Below are 26,051 nucleotides of genomic sequence, written 5' to 3'. Positions count from 1 at the left end.
TTCAGTAGAGGAAAATCACTTGCAGCATAACAGTCACTAAGTCCGACATGGGTAACACTCTTTCCGGCCCGGATAATACCAGGATGGAAATACCGACCCTGTTGTTCGTGTACACGCCCATAGAAGCTCCTGTCAGTTTCTATGGGCGTGTACACAAAAAACAGGGCCAGTATTTCCATGTCGGTGTTATCCGGGCCGGGAAAGAGTGTCACCCAGTCATGCAGATTGTATTGCAGGGTTTTCACTAAATTAAACTATTATAAGGAGTGCTAGCAACTGCGTTTTTCTCGTATTTGTATCATATTATCCACTCACATTCTTGTGACAGTTAAATACTAGGTAATGGCGCATATGCCTTCTGGCATTAATATGTTTAAGGGTGAAAAACACATGCTTTCTATATATATATATGGTTTACTAATGATTCGGCGAAATTATTTTAGCAAATTATTAGCTCCCAACTATTTATCCCATATTTTTATTTAGGCGAAATGTTATTTCCAACTCAACGTTTCGCACTGATATCATTTTCCCAACTAATCATTTGATAAATTATTATTATGCAAATTATTACCTGGGATTTTTTTTAAGATGTCGTTTTTTGGTCAACGTATTGATTGGCATACCTAACTTAGCAACTTATTGAATGGCATACAACTACCTTTCCTAGTGGCAGTTATCCTGGCTGCTATAAAAAAAACTAACTTCTGTCTGAACCTAACTATCAAGTCGCTTCTGCTCCGAGCCGTCTTGCTCGCTCGCTTCGCTCGCTCGCACAAATTTTAAAGTAAAACTTTGCAATATAAAAGTTGGCCAAATGTTATTTGACAATTTGTTATTCGCCTAAGCCAATCATTTGCTACATAATTTATTTGCCACATAAAAGTGTGATGAAGTAAAATTTTGGCAATATAAAAATTGTTGCGTAATAAGAAAATGCGGAGTAAAGTTATGCCAACGAATTGTTTGCCAAATGAAACTTTGGCGAAAGATTGGTTGCTAAGTGAAATTTGGCGAAACATATTTCGCCGAAAAGGCAGTACACCATATATATACTTATTATAATAATCAAACATATTGCATCATTCTTCATTGACTTGACAGTTGTCATGTCTGCTGTTCAGCCTTTATACCTACATAATTTTATATACCTTCACTTCAAACATTTCCACATGTATAACACAATAGAATGGATCAACCAACCATACTTAGGCTGTGGTTTTTTCGCCAGAATTCTTTTACATTCACTGGCTTTTTCAATGGATTTATCATTCCAAATTTGAATTAGTTTTTTTTAATCAGATCAAAAGGGATTGGGCATTACCTTTTTTATTATTGTTTCCATAAATAACACTTGTCTCTGTGAACTCATTGACTCTGCTCAAACCCCCATTTTTTATTTCTCATTGTGCATTCTATTAAATTAGTGTTTTTATCAATTTACTTATTACTATAATCTTTAGGATAAGCTGTTTAAATACATTCATTTCGACCTTTCGACATTGCCTGAGAAAAAGGGCAATAAAAGTTTAATTTATTGTTGAAATGGGTAAATAACAACGCCTTCTTGGTGGTCGCTCATTGAGTATACGTTTAACCCACTCAACAGAATAGGGCTGCACTGAGCAAAAATCAAGATTATCTATGTACAGCAGGGCTACTACGAAACTCGAAGTTCGTGTCTCGGACACTCTGACACTATTTAATACGAGAGTGAAAGGGCTTACGATACGAACTTAGAGTATCGAGCTTCGTAGTAGCCCAGCAGGCGCCATCAGATTTCGGAGCGGCCAAGGTGATAAAAAATATCGGAATATCAAATGGCGACTGTACAGCACAGGCCTCCTCTCAGAACAAGAGGGCTTGGGCCATAGCTCCCACGTGGGCCCAGTGCGGATTGGGAGCTTCACACGCACCATTGAATCGCTTCGCAGGTTTGTGCAGGTTTCCTCACAATGTTTTCCTTCGCCGCAAAGCTCGTGGTAAATTTCAAAGGTAATTCCGCACATGAATTTTGAAAAACTCAGTGTGTGAGACGGGGTTTGAACTCACGACCCTCTGCTTGAGAGGCGATAGCACAGCACGGTATACAATAAATTAGCCAATGAATGTGTTTGAACTAAATGATGATATTGAACTTTATTACTCTTATCCAATAACCAATAAAACATTCGGCATCAGTATTACTTCAGGCTTTACAGGTCGCTTCACAAGAGTTGACATGAATGGAATAACTGAGTGAATGAAAGTACCTATGTGTTACCTATTTGAATACACTTCACACAAATGTGAAAATGTCATGCATTTCCAAAAAAAAATGTCTAGTGACATTACTTTCGTTCAATCCATTCGTGCTAGCTCTTGTGAACCGACCTGTACATTTTGATCATTATTTCTTGTTTATTGGATGAGGACTGTATATTGTCAGATTTGTACTCTTTCTGTCGCTTCTGTTACCAATTGTATAAAACTTGTGGATTTGCTTACTATCTCGAGCTAAATCTGTGGCCTTATTGTTTACGCACGGACGCACTGTCGTTTGGTATGTAAAATCGTTTTCACCATTTCTTCTGTCACGCAAGATGACGGTAGAGAGAAATGTGAAGTTCTTGAATGACCGCGGATCAGCAAGCGCGACTTAGGACGTTCACCAACGAGACTGACGAATGACCAGCCTTATTTTCTAACACGCTTGGAATCACAATCGTTCTCAACATTTCTTTCTGACGTACGATATAAGACGAGGCTAGAAAGAGATGGTGAATGCGATCGCGAACGTCAGCGCGTTAGGCAATACGGCCTCAGAGCCGCGGGTTCAGTGGATCCAGGCCGCTTCCAACCGAAGCTACTGGAGGGCTATGTCCATTAGCGGGCGTCCTATGGCTGATATTTGATGATGATGATGAGAAAGAGACGGTGAATGCGACCGCAAGCACTCGGGCGTTAGATACGGCCACTGCAAGGCTACTACAAAACTCGAAGTTCGTGTGGTGCGGTCCCTCTGATACTTATACTATTTGATACGAGAGCGAGAGGGACCGCACGACACGAACTTCGAGTTTCGAGTTTCGTAGTGGCCCTGCTGGTCGGCGGCTGTGACGGTTGGTCGTAGACGTTGGCTAATCCACTTACAACGATGGCGATGGTGGAGCGGTGCGCCGCGGCGTGGAGGCGGTACCGGTTGTAATATTCGAGCTAACGTGAAAGAGGCCACACAGATGCCGCGCGGGAAATAAGCGTGGCGCGGTATTCTGCATGGCCACTTTCACGTTAGCTCGAATATTACAACCAGTATCGCCTCCGCGCGCCGCGCGCACTGCTCCGCTTGCGCTGTCAGTCGGTTTCTTTTCTAGCTTTATTGTCGATATTAAAAATTTATGAACAATAGCTAGATCGCGAGGCGCGACCCGGCCGCCACCTGCCGCAATACCACGAAAACTACAAACCCAACTGGACATAATTTGTAAAAATTCATCCTGGGTAAAAAAATATATAATTAATTTTATTTGACGGATAAAGCTGATGTCTCCGTCTATTCGAACAAAACAAACAGCGACGGCATCACATTTATCCGTCAGATAAATTTAATCAAATGGTAGTGAAACGGGGTTAGTCCGTCAGTTTATCAGAACACATTGGGCACATAACCAAAAAATTACAAAAATGAAGCGCGTCAAAGTTCGGGAGCGGGGGACTGTGACGTCACGCCGTGCAACAAATTCTATATTGCTCTCGTGTCTAACATTTTTTAATGCGCAAGTGGTCTCCACGTGGTTTCTCGAATTTTTCTATCAAGTTGCAAAAACTACAATCACCGTACAACGTATGCCTCTCAAAGAAAGTTTACCTCGACACTGGCGAAATTGTCGTATTAATTAGGACAGAAAAGCCATATTTTAAAAGAAGAAGAAGCAGCGGTGTGCAGAGCATGCGATAAAAACGGTGCGCATACGGTGCGCCACTGCGATTCCGTGCCGTCACCGTTTTTTAAGCAGCGGTTTGGTCGCACCTTTAACTGGATAGTCTGGCTATATCTTCTTTATTTTTTCTTTAATTTACAAAAGCAAAAATACGATTTACTGTCATTTGGTGCAAATGGAAAATGGACAACTCGAAGCAGAAAAATGACAATTTTAAATACTTACATCAAGAAGGAAAATTGTCCATCCTGAATATCGTCGAAAATAAAACCTTATCCTATGGTAACATTGACAAATTTGATGTATGGCGAAAAAAAACGACCACATATTTACGTATACATTCAGAAATATGACGAATCGTAAATTGTTGCACCCGTAATGATTTGTTTTGGGCTTACATTTAAAACCTGATTTAGACAACATTCACTATTGCTTATTTAATTTTGCTCCTAATTTATAATGGACAATATTCCATTTGGGTTTAATTAATTTACAACACTTGTCCTATATTTTCTGATATAACTGACGGAGTCATTATAATTTTTTAGTACACTCGAACCAACTGAATCGTGAGCCACTGTGGAACCTTTTCGTAAGAAAAGTCACAGTGACATCGCATTGCTTGACAAGGAAATTTATTATGACACTTACTGTGAGAACGTTCTACGGTGGGTCAGGTAGGAATCAAATGGTTCGACTGCACATACTAACCTTATAGCACTTGTAACTTTTGTGCTATACATATAGAGCGAGTGTGTTTACTCTTGTATGTAGTCGTTATGTAACCCGTTCCCTTGTCCAGCGCGACCGGCGGCGCGGACAGTAGACCGGCCTCCACCGGCGGGACCCCCACCGAGGAACAGCCTCAAGGCGTCGGCAACGGTACGTGGACCCCTCAATTGTGTGCTAGAAATCTATCTATTTACTAGCGTTTACCCGCGTCTTCGCACGCGTAAATCATTACATACAGCAGTTAAATTGAAATTCCGGTGTTTTATTTGATTCTCGTGGGAATTCCCTAAAATTACATCGTGGTTTTCATTGATGTTAAATTAAAATTTGCTAAATTTCATGACTCTAAACCCAGCGGTTGTTAATTCGAGATTTTAGCCCTATCCCGTGGGAATATCGGAATAAAAAGTAGCCTATGTGTTATTCCAGATGTCCAACTATCTACATACCAAATTTCATGACTCTCAACCCAGTGGTTATTAGTTAGACATTTTATTCCTGGTTCTCTATCGTTTGCCCGAATTTCATATGCCCGAATGTATCGTTTTCTAGAATTTTCATTTGCCATAAAGTAATTTATTTCTGAAATAGTAATTTCTTCAGAGTTAATATTAAACCAACCTAACCTAACCTACTGCATTCTATATCATGACATTTAAAAAAATCCTGAAAACAGCACGGTTCTACATATTTTATGGCAAACGTTGGTATGGCAAATGAAATTCGGGCAAATGAAATTAGGGGAAGTAAAGGTATACGTTTATTCCTATCCCGTGGGAACATCGGGATAAAAAGTATCCTATGTTTTAATCCAGGTTATAAACTAACTTTTTGCTAAATTTCATCCAAATCCGTCCAGCTGGTTCAGCGTGAAGAAGTATCAAACATACTCACTCACTTACAAACTCACTCACTCACTCACAAACTTTTATTTCAAACATTTAAGGAATTTTCATTAGGTACAGGCATTGCCTAATGCGATAATCTAGGCAAAAATTACAATCAGGGCGCGTTTCCACCAGAATGTGCGTAATGAGGATATTTAAATGAAGCATTTATAAAAACGTCTTTTTTTAAATGAAAAAATATATGTGAAACAAAATCCGAGCCACGTCTGTTTTCGCAAGAAGCGTGTGCATTTAAAACGTCAGCGCAGAATTGAATTGCTGTACCCATTGCTCAGTCTCGTTTCGTTGCCAAATTAACTATTTCTACTGGTCCAGTATTCCCGAGTTTATTATCTTCATCATTCAGGATTGCAATTGTATTATGCACTATGCAGCAGCTAGTCGTGCCAATTTTTAGTTCCGGAGCCAAAATGGCAAAAACGGAACCCTTATAGTTTCGTCAAGTCGGTCTGTCTGTCTGTCCGTCCGTCCGTATGTCACAGGCTAATTTTCGACGCCAATGCTGTCTATTCGATCAAAACAAATAGAGACGGCATCACACCTAACCGCCAGTTAACACTAGGGGCTGTTTCACCATCCATTGATCAGTATTTAACTGACGGTTAAATGTGACGCCGTCTCTAAAGTCACGGTCAAAGTCAAAATATCTTTATTCAATTTAGGCTATAACAAACACTTATGAATGTAAAAAAAATCTACCACCGGTTCGGAAAAACCTCTGTTGAGAAGTATATGGCCAGAAACTCAGCGAGGTATATTCTTTTAAACAGATTTACGTACAATATTATTAAATGATATGTATACATCACAAGTATTTAACACAATTTCGCTATTTGAAGGGATCGCTAATGCGGATCGGAATTATTTCCAAATATCCCTGTCCATGATATAATCATTAACTTTATAATACGCCTTAGATATTAATGTCTTCTTGACAATAGATCTGAATTTTGTATCCGTTTCATATATAATATGTGTTTCTCTATTTGTTTGGTTCGGCATCACATTTAACCGTCAGTTAAGACTAATCAATGGATGGTGAAACAGTCCCTTAATATTATAAATAGTAAACGAAAGCGTAGAGGAAAATTAGTTCTGTCATATAAATAATTAAATTAAATTTCCTCACACGTGGCAAGAGCAGGCGTAAGGAATTGATTAGTTCAAGTTATCGATATACGCAGTAGCTTAATTAGATGTTTTATAGCTGTATAGCAATCGACATTTTAAAGATTTCTGAATGGCTAACACGCTTACCTTCTTTTTTTTTTATTCAACTGGATGTCAAACAAGCAAATGGGTCTCCTGATGGTAAGAGATCACCAACGCCCATAAACATCTGCAACACCAAGGGTATTGCAGATGCGTTGCCAACCTAGAGGCCTAAGATAGAATACCTCAAGTGCCAGTAATTTCACCGGCTGTCTTACTCTCCACGTCGAAACACAATAGCGCAAGCACTGCTGCTTCACGGCAGGATTAGCGAGCAAGATGGTGGTAGCAATCCGGGCGGACCTTGCACAAGGTCCTACCACCTGCTAGTGCGTGCCTTCTGTTAGTGCGTCCTTAATTTAGAGTTTTTGCTGTATTATCGATTTATCGCACTAGACATGGTCTGTAACTATAAGGGGCTGTTTCACCATCCATTGATTAGTGTTAACTGACGGTTAAATGTGATGCCGTCACCGCCTATTCGAACAAAACAAATAGAGACGGCATCACATTTAACCGTCAGTTAACACTAATCAATGGATGGTGTAACAGCCCCTAAGTAATTGTATGTTCGTGAAGTAAAGGAAATAAATATTTATCTTATTGGTCTAGTTAGCACATAAGTAGTGAAAAAGCTAATCAGGTAGTTTTAAAATGTTATTTATTAGGTACTCTTACATTTCAAGTTGCGATAAGCAATATCTGCGCATTTATCTGAGTTGTCGTAGGTTTGGATTTTATTTTCACGTTATAAAAATCTGTTTAGCAATTATGATTTTACTCATAATTATTATTATTTTAAAGTATTTGTTTACTTTTGTATGACGTTAGCGTTTTCTTTAGGCTACATTCAGGACTGTTTCACACATTTCTTAAACCCTTTTTGTTTTATTTTATTTTGTGGTGTTTTTTTTTTATTTTTCTGTATTTTGCTAAGTATTTTGTTTTATCCCTATTTTGTTCGTCCCGTTTCCAGATCATCAGGGCAGGAAATTATTGTCGCTTGACGCTATCGAGGTACCCGACATGCAGGAGTGTTAGTATGTTTTTTTCTATCCTACCATTTTTAATTTTTTATTCCTACTAACAATTTTACATCTTATTATATTGTACAGTTAGCAGGCAGAAGTGAATGAGCGTTTGCCCAAAATAATCTACAAAGTTTCAAGTTAGCAGAATCTTCTAGTAGGTAAATTATTTGGTACCATTCATTCACTTCTGCTGCTGACTGTATTGAAAAATAAAAAAGTTACCCAACTTGCTTGTATGAAGGAGTTATGTTTCTTTACAACTTGCTCTACTTAATGCGTTGCTTATCTATTAACTCGTTGATAGACATGGCCGATACCCGACATCGGTGGTCATACTGTAAAACCTTACAAGGGGCCCCTTTTCAATTTAAAAAAGTGAACGAAAAAGCGACGAAGGGACCTGATGTAACAGTTGGCAGCAGCGCTCTCTATTGCCAACTACGAACTCTGAACTCCAGCTTTGCGGTGTGGAAGGCAAGGGGGAAACCTTATTTTCCCGAGAAAGTTGTGATGCAGATTCAGTAGTGCACCTTCATGATATCATGACATGATATTCAAGCGATGACCACGAAAACTCTGTCAACACAGATTATATTTAAGAAGGGGCTTAAGTTTGTCGCCTGTACATATAAGACATACTATGTTTTTCACATTTAGGTATTACTGATATTTTCTTAGTATAACCTATTATTGATATGTCAAACTAAAATCTTCATCGAAATTACTAGTTTCAGCAGTACTACCTACTTTTTACGACATCGAAGCACTAGCCAAATGCAAATAAATGAATCATAACATAAATTTTAAATTAAATAAGTAAAGTGAAAATTCGATGAAGCGACACGTCGATGAACCAATAATTCGGCGACAAAAATAACCTCGCAACTTTTACCTCAACAGTGACAACGAAAGCGGTGGCTGGTGCTAAGTCCCTCGGCAACTTCCTTTACTCCGCCGTGAATAAAGCCGGGGCCAAAGTGAGCGAGGCCAGCGCTAAGATAAAAAAGACCGTCGAGGAGAACGTAAGTACTTAGTAGCTTCTAGAATATTCCAGAAGTCTCAAAGAGCTTTGCCATTGAGACTGGTATTTGCGACGTCGCGATGTCGGTTACTTAATACCTCACTGTCCTAGCTGTAGCTTGAAAAAGATTGAATGAGTACTGTTCTTTCGTTGGTATTTCTATGGTAAATTCTTGCTTCTTATTACGAGATATTTAGACTGATGCGTCAACAGTGAGCTGATCCAGAGTTTCTTATTAACGGAGGTCTTTTCCAACTTGGACCTTATGACTTTCGCAGGTATTTAAATAACTTACATTATCATCATATCAGCCGTAGGACGTCCATTGTTGGACATAGGCCTCCCCCATAGACCTCCAGTTGCTTCAGGAAGCGGTCTGCACCCATCGTGACCCCGAGGCTTTAACCAGGTCATTGGCCATCTCGTTTTGGTGGAGGTTGTACTCTGCGTTTGCCAATCCGCGGTCTCTATTCGAGAACTTTAAATAACTTAATTAAAATAAAATCCCATCCGTTGTCATTGTGGAACTGTATAATTTAACTTGGTAACAGAACTAATTTTAGCATGAAAAGAATCGCTTTTCCGTCGCGCGGCAAACAAAGCCTCACGAAACAACTTGGAACTTAAGCTTCAAAAATTTCCTTGTTTTGGTGAAACAATAGCGGAGCTAAAGTAACGGTGCTCAATAGGATCCGTGGCAAAGGAAAATTTCCACGAAATGGGGGTTGAGCGTACAATGGCTACTTAATTTTGGTCTGGTAAGCGACAGCGGGCGTTGAATTTGTATTGAGTTGGGAGAATTGTTTGGATTTTTAACGTGGATTCAGTGGAAAATATTGAACAAAACACAAGTACAGTGGGAGTAGGAAAACCTTCGTCAGTTATTGAATTGATTCCTTTATACAGTCATAGACTCTTAGTACGTTTTGAAATCAAAACACTAAGTAGACAAGTGCATATCAAATTATACTTACTAGACATGATAATAAGGGTCAAAATAGTATACACCTCTAACATATATCTAGTTTCATATTAATACCAAATCTTTTTAATAAACAGCGTCTTAAGAGTTTGAATCAAATAATGTTCTATTTAATTGTCAGTGTTTGTCAGTGCCAAGGTGTAGTGGTAGGGTTGCCATGGTCACTTTTAAACAAGATTATGTTTAGCAGTTTGACAGTTTGATGCAGTATGTCATACTCAATTGGTAAAGCAGATTATCGCTCATACTGAGCAAAGGAAAATAGATCATAAGGTGACGAACATTTTTTTACTCCGACTGTACTTCAGTAGTGTTGAAAATCCGCTGCCGGATAGATGGACCTACGCTCAAATTCGCGTATTTGTGGCGCTGTAGTTTTTTGTTTCGCGAATTCGATCGAACAACACAAAAGTAAAAAAGCTATTTCCAAGCCACAAGTAAAAGGCCTAATATGAAGTTATGGGCTTATGGCCTGTAGTAGGTAAATAATATTTTATAACTCTCACATATATCCTACGAAATCGTCGGACACCGACGATTCCCAAGAGCGGGAACTTTATCGTAACTAATCAGCCAACAGCGGTAAATCAAAAATGAGAAAAATTGAGCCACCGGAGTCTCCGCTCAGGGAATTCAGCCTTTGTGAAAAGGATTAGGTAACTACTTGTATAGCTTGAATTTAGTCCCTGAAGACTTTTCCTGAGTCGACGTGAACTAAGAGATAAGGGATTTGAAGATCACTCCAACTACATAGTGTACATTTGTAGTAATTTGATGTACATATTTGAGGAAACGAAAAATAATAACTCACACGTTAAAGGTGTTTAGGTAAAGCTTATTTTATTTGTGTCTGTCATAGGCCTGTTTTGTTTAACCCTTACGTAAAAACTAATTTCATAATACGTCACAATTTCCATTGTAATTATTAAAAATACGACTAGCTTTAAAAATATTCATTGTCAGGTATGTATACGATGGCTGCTTTTGATTCTGTGGTAGTCATCATCATCATCCCAGCCTATATACGTCCCACTGCTGGGCACAGGCCTCCTCTCAGAACAAGAGGGCTTGGGCCATAGTTCCCACGCGGGCCCAGTACGAAATTCATGTGCGGAATTACATTTGAAATTTACAACGAGCTTTGCGGTGAAGGAAAACATCGTGAGGAAACCTGCACGAACCAGCGAAGCGATTAAATGGTGCGTGCGAAGTTCCCAATTCGCTGTGGTAGTATGCTCCAATAAATGGGGCCTTATTAAGGGTTAAGTTTATCCTAATACTGTGAATTTTTAAGTTGCTGATATCTTATTTCGATTTAAGTACTTTATTAATTACTCGCTTTTTCCCCTGATTCCGTCAGCGAAAAACTCGTTTATCGCTATCCCATGGAATACTACGGGAAACTGTGCAAGTTTCTATAGGAAAGCATACAGCAGATTTCGTGACGATAGTTATTTATCTATTCGCACCTATCTATAACAGTAGCCAGTAGGTACTACTAGACAATTACATGCTGATAGTTCCCGACCGCTTAACGAGACAAAATCCTCATTAACCCTTCATATGAAAGCTGGACAAACACTTTCCCGGCCCGCGGTCGCAAACGAACCTTCGCGCCCTGATTGGAAACCGGGCCGGGGTTAAACCGGATCCGGTGTGGGGTTGCCATGACGGGATTTGAAAACGCTCTAAATGCTGGAAAGTTAAAAAAAAACAGGATGTTTCGGTTCCTATTGGCCATAGTAAATCTATTTGTATGGTTGCCGATTTTTTTTTAATGTGGTGTAGTTAACGATCAATAAGTCCCAATCAAAGTGATTGAATTGTGAAATAGAAATAGTACTTTTTCCATTTTTTTATAGTTCGACGGGCTTTCTTGTGATAAATCACGGTACCAATACAACTCCCTCATCCTAATCATCACATCAGCTGTAGGACGTCTACTGTTTCACATAGGCCTCCCCCGTAGACCTCCAGTTACTTCGGTTGGATGTGGCCTGCATCCACCATGAACCCGCGACTTTAATAACGTGATCTGACCATTTCGTACAACTTAATAGAGTAAATTCATTCACAGTACGTACTTGCTCCAAGTTTTTACATTTCAGGAGTGCTCATGGCCTTCAAAGCAGTAGATATGTTAGTTCGCGTGTCTATCAGTACGATAAATTTCCAGCAGTATTACGCACACAGTCATAAAAACGCCGTACTGGAAAGTTCTGTCACTCAGTTGCATTGCAACACATATCATACACTTGTCACTAGTCATCAAAACTAGTTGTGCGGGGAAGTTAATTGGATTTCCCTGTAATCTGACTGTCGGGGCTTCATCTGATAATCTGATTCAGCTCTTACTGTGTTTATTATATTATTACCTCTTTCGACATTGTTGTATTGTGGAGCATAAAGGAAAGCTTTTTTCGTTCTGTTATTTTTTTACCTGAAAGCCCGAAGGAGGCTTATTTGTGTTTTCTGTTTTTCTCGGGCGTAAACCAACGTCCCTGTTTGACAGCTAAAATATCTGTTGGTTAATGATATAACTATTCCCTGCCAATGACTTTTTGACTGTAACAGAGTTAGATCCGGGTGACGTCTTCTCGAATTTTCAATTTCTGCATAACTTGTGAAATTAATTTAAGGAATTTTATACCTGTCGCTTGTTATTAGAAACTTGGACAGCCCGTTAGTCTTAATAACATTATTCGCTCGAAAACCGAGTTAACTTCTCTATTGGCTTACCCTTTTCGCCACCACAATCCACAATCAATCCTATTGTTACAACTCGGCCAGACCCGGGATACAGTCATGCCACACGTTCATTAGGAGCCACTTAGTGAAAGCCAGGACATACATTCTATTAGGTCGACTTATGTGATTAAGATTAAACACACGGCGAAATACTCGACCGTTTGTTTTTGTTTTCAACAAGACTATTAGAATAATAAATTGAAAATTGTGGTCGGTTTGACTACATTAGACACGCGATGAGTGTATTCAACTCATAATCTTTCAAAGCTGTAGGCTGTAAAATACAATACAATAACTCTTTATTGAACACCAACACATAGTAAGCTGTAAAAAATATCTAGCTAGCTGTAAAAATAATAGCTGTATCTGGAAAATATGCAAGTTGAAGTGGCAATGGGCGGGCTACATCGCTCGAAGAACAGATGACCGTTGGGGGAGAAAAGTCTTCGAGTGGCGACCAAGTACCGGAAGTCGAAGCGTTGGCAGGCCTCCCACCAGGTGGACTGACGACATCGTGAGTTGCGAGAAACCGGTGGATGCACAACCGGTGGCGAGTGGTCGTTCATTGTGGCGTTCTAAGGGGGAGGCGTTTGTTCAGTCAGCAGTGGACGTCTTCCGGCTGATTATGATGATTATCGCATAGTGAGTAGTATAGAAAACACAGGTATATGGAGATTTTCCAAGGTCATAGGCGGCCTTATCGCTTCAAAGCGATCTCTTACAAGCAACCTTTACAATTAAAAAGAAAGGAAGGAATACATTTTAGCAAAATACTAAACTTTATCATTTTTTTTCCTTACCGTCGTCTAAATGTTTAAAATTATTTCTCTCTGTTAATTAAACCCCGAAAGCTGTGCTGACGCACCAGTGCAGTGATGCAATATCGCTCTTTATTCTAGCTTGGGATTGCCTGGGATGTATTTGATATTCAGAGATAGTAAATATGGGGGAGTAATTAAAAGACTCCCCAGCATCTTGTCTGACAAAAGAGACGACGTTTTTTGGAATACTGAGCTTATAAGCTACATGTCAAATAAAATTTCACTTCTCATGCTCGTAAAGTTCGTTTATGCTGGATCTAGGCGACATAAAATGACTATTTATGCTCTAGTGCATAAAGTCTATATCTTCGTCTAAAACCAAGGCAATCAGGTGTAAACAGCCACAAAAAAGAAGTTTCTACATATATCCATACTTCCATACTAATATTATAAATGCGAAAGTGTGTGTGTTTGTATGTTTGTCCGTCTTTCACGTCGAAAGGGAGCGACGGATCGACGTGGTTTTTGGCATAGAGATAGTTTATGGGCCGAAAAATGCAAAGTTCCCGAGGGAACAGCACGCGATAAACGAATTCCACGCGGGCGTAACCGCGGGCAAAAGCTAGTTTTTATATAATTTAAATATATATAAAACTAAAAAAAAAATAGATCAATAAAACTAAAATAATGCATGAACAATAAAAGGTACATAGTAGGTGAATAATTGTTTCCACTGTCGATATTTCATTTCCTTGCCATCGAAGTGAAAAGCAGTATGTAAAACTCTAGCTTTAAACCCATTTTCCGTACCGGCTCGGGTGGCTATATAAACGCCTCGGGTATAATAGTTCGTTTTATGCTCTTGTTGCAATCTACTATTTAGTGTTTCTAAAGCTAAAAAAATCGCTTTTGATCTGTCCTCTCTGTTGCTTGGCTCTTAAACCAGCAGAAAATATAAAACGTAACAATCAAATAAAACCCGAGCCCGAGCAGGCTCTAAAGCTCAGATAACAGAAACTAAATCAATCAAAACTTCTATCACAACTCTTCCCAGTTATTGTCCAATATTGGACAGTGCTTTTACAGCCGCTTATTTCCTTGATTAAAGGTCACCCTTTTATTGCCTCGCCTCGGGGAAAATTAATACGACGATCGTGATGTTTTTCCAAATTAAAGATCCTTTATCTTGGAAAAAAAGGTTTTATTTTTCGTTTCGTATTGTCTTTTTACTTTCCGGGCTTAGGTTTCGTTCAGTGGCGTAGCTACCGGACGGCTAGAAGGGGCTAGTGCTTTGATGCTCGGACTTTGATTTACAAACTATAAATGTCAAATCTGGAGTAACTCGAAATCGGAACACGACGAATACGGAACAAACTATTTTAAATAGTTTAGTTGGGGCGCTAGTTTATTGTTTGCCCCAGGGCCTTTGGTTACCCAGCTACGCCACTGGTTTCGTTCATCTCAATCCAATCTATACGAAGAGAAGTTCGGTGAATTTAACGCACTACGTAAGAGAAGTTTTCTGACGTATCAGAAAGTGTATCACTTATCCGTAATTCGGGAGTTTACCCGAAATATCAGGAATTCGTACCTAAACTCAGGAGTTTTATCGGGAGTTTTCAAATTTGTAAATGTTAACCCTGGTTCCACATGAGGTGTTAATTTTCTTATTATTTCTTCTACCACACTTTTGTTTTATTTCTTCGGATGGTGGTCGCGTCTGCATTGTAGAAACGTGAAAATAAAAGATAGAAGTAAAGAGCTGTTTGTTTAATATTTACATTTACCAGACCTTTTATCGGAGGTCCGCTTGACTGCTCTTGAAAATTACATAGGATTTGTTTGTACTGCTTTCACACAGATCAAAAAACATACTCCTAATCTCTTACTAAATATACCTTCAAAGTACTCGCTGGCCTCAGAACGTGTTAGTTCAGGCACAGGCATTGTGTAGTGAGTACAAGCCTAAGGAAAACAAGGCGTATTTTCTAACAAGGTGTAAAAGTAGGGGAGCCCAAGAGGGTATTTTGGGATTGACTCGAGCGTGCCAGATGAATATAAGGAAGTATACTGGCATCCTGCTTACCTCTACCATATATAAGTCCATTATAATTTTGGATTCTTTTCTGCATTTAAAAAAAATCGCTACGAGCTTGCGCCGCTTCCGAATCATCAGTCATTTGAATGGGAGCATATTTAGGGTTCACTTAACATACCCCTGTGAATATGACGCGCGGAATATTTTTTTATTTTCTATCCTTCTGGATGGCTACCCCTGCCACGCAAGTCGTCAGACAAATACTTTCCATATCAGAGACATCCTGGGGCATCTATAGTACCTACAATATCTGACACGCTTAAGCATTTCCTTGTAATATATTTTTTACCTTTTTGAAAATCCGTAGACGCTTCCCCAACCACTGGAAATGGAAACATAACTTTTTTTCTTCCTATTAACTAATCTACAAAATCTAATAGGTCTCCACGACGCTTGAGTTAACCCCCATTTAGCATCATGGCCTCCCCTACTATAAAACTACTACGTAATCCCTCAAGGCTATTTTTTCAAAGCTTTGTTAAAACCTAGAAATTTTCCTTTGTCTACGTGACTTGTTCTGAATTATCACGCGTTTCTGGTCTTAACGAGTTCCCTTGTTTAGCTTCACCTGGATAATTGAATTTGATTAAATTTGCCCTGATTACTTGTGAACTTAATTACGATTTGTCCGTGTTTTGGGAACGTGTTTGAAGTTTAACTGCTTTCTTTTATAAAAGGAAGAAGATATTATGGAGGACTAATTGGTTTAGACATAACATATTCTATAGATTAAAGACTTCGCTACCTTTAATGAGCTCCTGTCCTGATAAATTGTACGCTCCTGCGCCTTAGACTGAAGGTATTGCTTTGATAGTAGTAGTATAAGAAATTGGTTTTTCAATTGAAACTGAAGTCTGCATTTTGTATCAAAGATTGCGGTAGACTGTCCAATATTTTGATGCTTAGTATCGCTGCATCAAGACCTGATTTCCATTGATTGCTTGAATTGGCCTCTCAAAATAGTCACCAAATCATCCACGTACCTACCCTCTTTCTTTTCGTTTTAGAGCAGCGACCGTTTGTGAGTACATAACTGTTTAAACGATGTCTTGCTGCTTTGATTATTAGTACATTTTCCTGCGTCGACAGACTCTGGCGTTTGTCATCGACCCGGTGTAAAAGAAACTTGTACTTTATTTACCCACTCCAGTCTAAATTATTGCTTATTTATTTATAGAACCTCTCCTTCGCCAGGATAATTCGATTTTGCTCCGGAGTTGAGACATAATGAATGTTATTTATTCGAGTGTCGTGGCCGACGTCCTTTGCGACAAAGTGAAATTAGCCTTGGAAAATAAAAGTAAATTTATTATTGTTTCGTTGTGGTAGGTATACATTAAGAATAGCTGAACAAGAAATTGCTTTACCACCCCAATGTTTCATCAGTTATACGGCTTATAACATGAAAGACTTTCACCTTTTTTCTGGTGTAATACTGTCGTTTGAAGTTAAAAAGTTTCAGTAAAAAAATATTAAGGCTTATTGAGTTCATATTAAATATATTGACACGGATAACTCACGTCTTAAATCGAGTTTATCTCGACATGTTCTGGTCAATATTATTTAATATGAGTGAGTCTCACGGTAGTTTCATGTTCTTATTCAGTTCAATGAAAGTTTTAATATCAAAGACTTAAAAATGAATAAGTAACGTACAATAACCAAACAGACGGGTTTCTTTTAAAGGCATGAATAATAAACTATTGGTTCCCTTTGTCGTCTAAAAATATCTCTACAAAGGTAGACTTTTACAAGAACACGTTTTCTTTTCACGGTGGCTCCCTCAATTGTATATATTGTTTCGGTGTCAGCTTTCAGGTGTAGGGGTTACTTTGCCGTAAGTGGGAGTTATGGAGAAAGCACTGGATAAGGTTTTGTGGGGTTCTCTAGTGTTTGTTGGATTTCATTTGTCGTCATGTTTCGTTTTCTGTAACTTTAATGAAGTTATTACTAAAACTTTTTCAGAAATCAAAGTCAAAGTCAGAGTCAAAATATCTTTATTCAATTTAGGCTATAACAAGCACTTATGAATGAATGTTATGAAACTAACCTAATCTAGATTCATTCTATAGGACAGGGTTTCTCAAACTTTCGGCTCCACGTACCCCTGTTAAAGTTTCCAGGTGACAGCGAACCCCTTAACTAATTAAATCCCCCCCCCCCCGCCCCTAACCGCCCAAAGAAAATAATAAAATTGACTGTTGAACGACGAAATCAGTCGCGCGCGCGCCACCATGTGTGCCGCACTTGCCTGCCAGTCATCACGCGACCATTACGTAAATCTTGTCGCGAACCCCCTGCCGTCGAATGGCGAACCCCTAGGGGTTCGCGTACCCCACTTTGCGAAACCCTGCTATAGGATGTTAAATCAATCAACCTTTGCGGGTGAACAAAGTAATAAAATTGTTTCAGTTCATTCATTGCTCTCTGTTTAGGATTTCGTATTTTAATTGGCAAAAAAAGTTAAGGCCTTTATTGTGTAATTAGGCTGGAAAAAGCTTTTTTTACATGTCACTTTTTATACTACGAGTGCTTTCAGAAAGACTATCATTGCCAAAAATAATGCACGAGGAATTATATTATTACAATTCTTTGAATAAAAATAAAGCAAGCAAAACAAAGTAACAAATATAGAGTAAAATATGCAGATAAAATTTACAGTGATCAATTTGCAGGGATTAAATCAATGTTCCGAGCGTTGTTAGAAGCCGTGGTGGCCTAGTGGTTTGACCTATCGCCTCTCAAGCAGAGGGTCGTGGGTTCGAACTCCGGCTCGCACCTCTGAGTTTTTCGGAATTCATGTGCGGAATTACATTTGAAATTTACCACGAGCTTTGCGGTGAAGGAAAACATCGTGAGGAAACCTGCACAAACCTGCGAAGCGATTCAATGGTGCGTGCGAAGTTCCCAATCCGCACTGGGCCCGCGTGGGAACTATGGCCCAAGCCCTCTTGTTCTGAGAGGAGGCCTGTGCCCAGCAGTGGGACGTATATAGGCTGGGATGATGAAATCAATGTTCGGTAACTACTCAATCAAATGACAGATTTCGCATGCGCAAGTTTGCTCGCGATATTTTCCTTCGCAGTGAAGTTCATGGTAAATTTCAAATGTATCGCATATAAATTCTAAAAAACTCAGAAGTGTCAGCCGAGGGTCGAACCCTGACACGACTTCGAAAGTATGTAGGGGTATGCTAAAAACAAGTTTACCTGTTATACCTTAGACATCGTAAAGTAGCGTAATGTAAGGGAAATTCTAATATAAAATTTAATATTTATTCCGAATTGTGAATTCAATTCTGGGTCTCAAGACTGTATTACAATTCAATTTAGCCTTATCTCGGCTTACCTGAAAGACGGCAGGGCGTTATTGCTTTTTTTCGACACTTTCTTTTCACAACTAGGTTCGCGATTGGGTAGAAGGAAACTATTTAGATCTCCGTTGGTTTCCTTTTGGGTAAGAGAAATTTTGAGAAATTGATGAGCGTAGTTAGAATGACGTGGCAATTTTTGCTGTATCTCAACTTCACCATTTTAAGTCATCCATGTTAGTTTTTATGTCACTATTATTGTTATAATTGTTGAGCCATGAATGTGTTGTGGTGATTTAAGTTTTTTTATCTATTTATCCATCAACCACAGTCGGTAAATAAAGCGAAACTCAATGGTACCTTGAGTCTTCAAAATAAGTGTTATAACTAACCCTATATATCGTCGTATCCTACGATAAGAGCCACTATCACCATAAGGGCTTTTAGTTTTTATTGTAAAATTAAATTCTACACATCAAGATACATGTTTATAACTTAAAATTATAATTTAATATTTTTTTATTAAATAGTAAAAAAATAATTTTAAAAAGCCACAATTACGTATGTCTCACTTCTAACGCGGAGTAAAGCCAGAAATACGCTGCTGTCCTTATTCGGCGTGCAAAAAGGAGACACGCGGGTGCGACGAGGGGGCGCAAGCGCCGTTTCGGCGGTACTCGGCGGACAGCGCCGGAAGAGTGGCGTGCATTCGTAATGCTTATTTCATTTGTAAGATCATCTATTTTTTCGTTAATTGACAATGAAAACCATAAAACGAATCGTCGAGGACTTACACTAGTGAAAATAGTTACAAAGGATGGCGCTGAACAAAAGAAGTAAACACCAAGTAAATTTAGCGAAATTGATTTATAAAGTTTTTTCAATATTCAGATTCTGTTTATTACTTATTTTAGGTTTACTTTTGTATTTTTTTTTTTTTAGGTTACTTATTTATATATTTACATAGTTTAATGAAGAAATTCACACAATTTAATGAAGTAGTTAATATTACCTAGAATAAAGCCCGAACGGCTACTGCGGTCTTCTATCGCGTAATAGCTCAATATTATTTGTATAGCAAATGTGTGGCCACAATTGCGGTAGTGTCCTTTTTCTATGGACGAATTATGTTTTGTTGAATTATTGCTCAAATATTCGCTTTTTAAAGATATATTGGGCAGTTTACTAACATTTCGGCTTCATAGAATGAACATAATTGCTTTTTGATAACAATAATTATTTGGAAGGTGTGATTTTACATGTCTGATTTTGGGTTCTTATGGCACTTGAGGCCTTTTTCGCTGTATATTTGGCATTATTATATCTATTTACCTTCTAATTTCTTGTCAGTCGGCCAATAGGCTAGAATATTATTCTCTTATGGTTTCTTATAAAATTCGGCATGGTTTCTGTGACTGTTTATTATTAATAATGTTTTGCCTGTGCTTTTAATTTATATTTACAGAAAAATAAAACGAGAAGTCTCAAGTAGAACCTGAAAAGAACAAGATCTAGATTATTTGTTTAACAATCGGGACCATATTTTAGACAGTGTACCTAAGTTAAGAAAATAAAGATTACCTAAGCATATTTTTTTAAAGACATCGTTTCAGTATTTCTTATTATTTACAGACCGTCACAGACAACAACAGCGGGTTTGATGTTGAAACAAACCAAATTAATCGCAGATTTTTTCAAAGCTACAACACATAAATAGAAGACAAATTGATGAAGACCGAATTTTAAATAAAACGAAAAAAAATATTGGTGATATAATTTTGAAAACTTTCCAGGAGCAACACCGAAGTTTTCGTCAACTTGAAAAAGTTTAACTTTCTGCTACTGCTGAATTGTTTTCGCCTGATGACATCACCGAAGAAAAAACTGGCGAAAATGTAGAATGTGCAATGATTAAAAGACAATTTTGGAGTTTAGCTCAATTCCGTGTCAGAATGAAAATTTTATCCTAGTAGAAAACAAAAGAAACCGATGAAGTTCTAGATGATATAGTTATGCAGAGAGAAGAAATTATTCGTAATTTTTTCTTCGACGATGACATTATGCAAAATAATTCAGTAGTATAGGTTAGTAGCGAGAAGTTGAAGGTTTTCAAGTTGACAAAAACTTCGGTGTGACTCCGGGAAGTTTCCAAAATTATATCACCAACATTTTATTTCTTCGTTTAATTTGTACAATGATGGCTACTGCTTTTTAATGCATCTGAGTTTTATTTAAAATTCAGTCTTCATCAATTTGTCTTCTATTTATGTGTTGTAGCTCTGACAAAAATCTGCGCTGCGATTAACTTGGTTTGCTTAAACATCAAGCCCGCTATTGTTGTCGGTAACAGTCTGTAAATATTCAGTCAAAGTCAAAATATCTTTATTCAATTTAGGCTATAACAAGCACTTTGAATGTCAAAAAAAACTTTCACCACATTAAGAAATAATGAAACGTTGTCTTTAAAGAAATGTAGTTAATCTTAACTTCTTAACTTACACTGTCCAATATTTGGTCCCTATTACCAATTAATATACTTAGTTACGATTTTCGCGACGACTAGAAAACAATAACGACTTATATAATAAAAGGCGAATAGAGGAAAGGAGTGTAGTTACAAATATTGCAAGAGCAAGCACGACCCTATAAAAGTGAATAAAGACAAGTATCTTTGTATCAATCAAAAATAAAATAAAAAAAAACCCTGAAGGATTTCATGACTTTTTTACAACGTTACTCATGAGAAAGGAGGTGTTGCTACTGCGGGTGATACAGACGATGAGAAAGAATAAGTAAAGATCCCCAATGAGTACTGAAGATGAGTGAATAATAATGTGCAATTTTATTTTATATTAAGAGCGTAGAGAATATTTTGAGTTTCAGAAGTTAAATATTTATTTTAAGTATGATTTTTTTTTAGTTTCACTTATGCTTCCTTAAATGGACTTGTTTTTTTTAGAGAATCACTGTGGCTACGTACCTACGCTTTATGATTAAAAAATCTTAGAAAATAAAAATAAAATATTTTTCTTATTTGCCACTTCTTTCTGTATTACAAGAAAAATACTAAAATTAAAAAATGTTGAAACGCAAATATTTTAACAACTACAATTTGGTCCTAATGGTAGTTGTGGCCTCGAATTTTCGACGATAAAAGGCACAATGTAGCTTATGGCCCCTTAAAACTCATTTAGTCCGGCGAAAAAAGGATTAAAGGACAAAATCTATCTATAATGTATCATTAAGAACATAAATTTTGTTTTAACAGAACCCTAGAACCCTAATACACATTATTTAATTGCAAAATTATCAATTCACTACTTATATTTTGAAAGAAACACAAAAATGCTTCTCCTGAAAAGTGAGCATTTTGTAATTGTGGCTCTTTCGTAGGATACGACGATATAGTTAAAAGAGGTTAGATGTAAAGAAATAGTACGAAATTAACTTTGTTGACCTTTCAAACGAGAAGTAATTAAGTAATTGTCAATTAAATTTTTGCTCAAACCATCCCGTGTTGGTTGATTCTGTGGCTTTGAGCCGCAATAGAACAGGTTGATTTATGATACCTATATAATCACTCATGCTGCCATCCCTTTTTCAGTCTCATCATATCCCTTTTTTCTTTTATTCATTTCTTTTTTCATAGGTTCGATTTTGTAATTTTGTTATCTTAAGAATGAATTTAAAGTATATTCGATAATTGAAGTGGGATTTCAAGCAACATTGTATTGTATCTTAAAGTTTGATATTTGATTATTTGAAGAAAAATTATAACGTCTTAGGTTAAGTTTTAACTTTTACGATGAATGAACCGAAAAATGGGTACAAATAAATTACGCCAGTGTAATAAATAAACGCTACTGTAATTAAAGACTATGTGAAAGATCCACCGAGAAGGGATCCTCTTATACCAAAGTGATACAATTCGCCATCAACATAAATGAATACCAAAGTCGGTACAATTGAGCGTGATATTTCATTTCATCCTCTGTCTGAGATCGCTTCGACCCAATTATTATCTGGCCCTTTCACCTTTTGTAATAAAATGTAGATAATGCTGTTCTGGGCTCGGAATAGTTCTTTTGTAGCTTTAGCCGAGGTATATTTAGGTTAAGTCCGGTTTGTTTTATTAGTTTCACGATAACAGAATATATTATTCGAGTATTTTTATTGTACATCCAGTTTATGTTTTGTATTTATTGCTATATTCACTATAAGTTTGCTTTTTCGGTCCATAATTAAATACTACTAACTCACTATCATCTAGACAAAGCTTGGCTGGTAAAATCCCTTAAATCCCTTACCCCTTTAAGGATAGGTTTTCATTTGTATGTACCTGTATACCGTTGGTAAATCGAAAGAAGCTGGATTAAACTGTCTCTCTCTGAGTGGAAATCAGATTCCCTGTGGGAGCGTAGGTTCGTATCCTACCGACTGCGCCATGTCAGAGTATGGGACCGGGACGCGTAAAAGTAATACACCAAGGTTGAGCTTAGACTGCTTTTTTATAATGTTCTGTCTACCCGAACACCTCAATATAAAATATCCACATAAACTGAAATATCATATCACGCAATGATCCCTTAATCCCTTTTCAACAAAAATCAGCTAAGTATAGATAAAAAATCATACTGACTGTATTCTGCATAATATATCTATATCCGTTCCAATGCCGCGACATTGTTGATTGCTGCATTTATCAGCAGAGATGCAATTGTGCGTACTCTTTTCTCACGCCTATTCTCCTGACCTATTTTTTCTAGTCTATTTATACTATTGTCACCCAAGCATGAATCCTTTTTATCTCGCTAGTTGCATTAAGATCCACTTTATTTCCGTATTCATCATTCACGCACCATTGCTTCTCATATTTCACCGCGTCCCATTGGATGCTATACTGGCGGAGTGGGTCTTTTACATGGCTTCCCTTTATGTAATACTTGGTCCTTCCTTTATTTTGGCTATTATGCTGTGTCGTATAAATATTGTATTCAATGATAGTCTCTCTTTTTGAAGTATTTCTGATTTATTTTTATCTAAAAAATGCTAGAAGCCAGTTGATTAGTGACCCACCGTCGAACGCTTTCACAGTATATGTCATAATGATTTAGCTTATCTGCCGGGGCCACCATACAAGTGCTACAATTCCACATCATTGTGTCTTTTTGCGATTATATATATGATTGCTATTTCTATTTCTTTTTTTTGTGATTTTCGACATTTTTTTATTTTTTTTTATTGTATAACTGTTTTTAATAAATTCTTATTGTATTATTTAATTTGTAAATCTTTATGTTTATGTTATATATAATTAATTTGTAAAAAAATTTTTTGTCTTAGTTTGTAATTATAGGTTTAGGTTGATTGTTTTGAACATGTAGAATGAATATGTGAGTTGTTCCAACTTACTTGAGGCGTCCCTAATTTTATTTTACTTATTATAGTTTCATATTATTATTGTCGTTATTGAATTTATTGCTACTCTTTTATTTTATTTTTAAATCCTCTTGTACAAATTTCCACGCATATATATGTTTATAGGTATTTTATAATTCTTATATTTGTCATGATTTTATATATATATATATATATATATATAATATAATATATAGTTTTTTTTCATGTCCCGCAATAATTACGCGTTCAGTTACGTGGGTGCACACTCACCGGGGTTCAGCTGAAAACCAGCGCTGCAGCTCTGGTTACAGGGCTACGGCACATGCTGAGCTGAGTCCTTTTGGCATCAAACTACAGCACAATATCTCTTATTTTCCTCTCTTCTCCTATTTATGTTTTTACTGTGTTTTTGTTGTGATGTAGTGTGATTATCTTGTCAATAAATATTGTGAGTTTGAGTTTGTTGTCGTTTAGTAGCACTTGTATTTTTTGTGGTCGTGGTGGTGCCTGGTATTGCAGAAACATTTCAACATTTGCTAGCAAAAGGTTCCACTGTTGGTCGCTACTCAATCCATTTGATTGTACGTACATTTAGCATTTAGTCCTATCCTAACATTGCGTTACTGATTTACTGTCACCATAATATACTGTCGCCTAAATAACTTGTACGAACATGTGCCACTTATTTGTATTGTTATTTTTTCATTTATGGCTCTTCTGTGTAAATATCTATTATCAGCAGAAATATGGCACCCATGCGTCATTCTTGTCTTACAAAAAATAGACAGTTTTAGTCTTGTAGTATTGATATATTTTCGTCTTTACTCGCTATTCTGATATTAAAAAACTGTTACTGACCTGCTATTGTTCAGGTCACATGCAAATCGCCGGTAAGGGTTCAGAGAGAATCAACGTTATCGAAAACCAGTTTGACATCTTACTAGGGATGGAAACAGCTTATCTTCGCTTGGATACCATTGAATTTTACAATTGAGGCGGAGCTGCGTAATGTCCCTTATCAAATGTCAGGAGGTGTCCTCCTAAGTCGCTCGCTAAGTCCGTTGTATGCGGGATTACAAATGCTAAGGATCTAAGCTTTAGTATTGGATCGTAAAGCTTGATGAGAAATCGAAATTGTTATAGTAATTAGTACACAGCGTTATATTAATATTCCGATCAGGGATCGTGAAACGATTATGCTTCAATCCTGTATGCATATTGCGTAATAAATAAAGCACCTACCTTTATACTTGTGTAACTTTTGATCGTAAAATAAAGTTGCGCATTTCGTAAACGCTTTGACCCAGTTTAGGATAAATGCTGTGTGCTTTCATTTAAGTAAGCAAATTTAACCTAAATCATATTTTAGATTAGAAGTTTGGAGCAAAGCCATTAATTTTTGTAAAAAATACATTTTAACGTTTAGCGGATTTGAGTAAAGTAAGAGTCATGCTATCAGTATTAGTAGATAATACGCTGTCTTCTACAAATTAGAACTTTCATCCTTTAGACGCCTTGAAATTCGATAAATTGTAGTTATTACTATACCTCGATTGTATTGCTCGTTTGCCATCCAGTCGCATTAAAAAAAAACTTTGCTACAATAATACTGGTTTAAAATAGTGATTTATTTTGTTTTCCAATCGGTTCTTCACAATTCAGTATTTGTCGAGTCGAGGACTACAAAAAAGCTATCCCTTAGCAAATTATGTGTAGTACATGTGAATTGCTAACACCGCATGAAATATTAATTTACAAAGCCACGTAGAAAATCATTTGGTATGATGAAAATATGCAGTAACGACAAGCAAAAAGCTTGTAATGGTAGCCGTTCGGCTATTGATGAATGTGGGACGAAAAATATATCGCTGATATTATTCACGTTTCAGACTCGCATAAAGAGCCGTATTGTACTTTTATACACCTGT

At 37.3% G+C, this 26,051-nt stretch overlaps 1 protein-coding gene across 5 annotated transcripts in view; it reads left to right on the top strand.

Moving 5' to 3' along the window:
* The window catches only part of LOC141439258 (synapse-associated protein of 47 kDa-like), a 106,918-nt gene that overhangs the window by 1,989 nt on the left and 78,878 nt on the right, over nucleotides 1-26,051 (top strand). For 4 of the 5 annotated variants that reach the window (XM_074103498.1, XM_074103500.1, XM_074103502.1 and 1 more), the window contains exons 3-5: nucleotides 4,723-4,802; nucleotides 7,749-7,808; nucleotides 8,704-8,825. In XM_074103498.1, coding sequence (XP_073959599.1) covers nucleotides 4,723-4,802; nucleotides 7,749-7,808; nucleotides 8,704-8,825 — 262 coding nt within the window. The remainder of the gene's footprint in view (nucleotides 1-4,722; nucleotides 4,803-7,748; nucleotides 7,809-8,703; nucleotides 8,826-26,051) is intronic. The other variant, XM_074103501.1, reaches the window with a different exon arrangement.

The sequence above is a fragment of the Choristoneura fumiferana genome, chromosome 20 (genome assembly GCF_025370935.1).
Source record: "Choristoneura fumiferana chromosome 20, NRCan_CFum_1, whole genome shotgun sequence".
NCBI lineage: Eukaryota > Metazoa > Arthropoda > Insecta > Lepidoptera > Tortricidae > Choristoneura > Choristoneura fumiferana.
The sequence above is the reverse complement of the archived record's forward strand: the minus strand, read 5'-3'. Positions and strand labels throughout refer to the sequence as shown.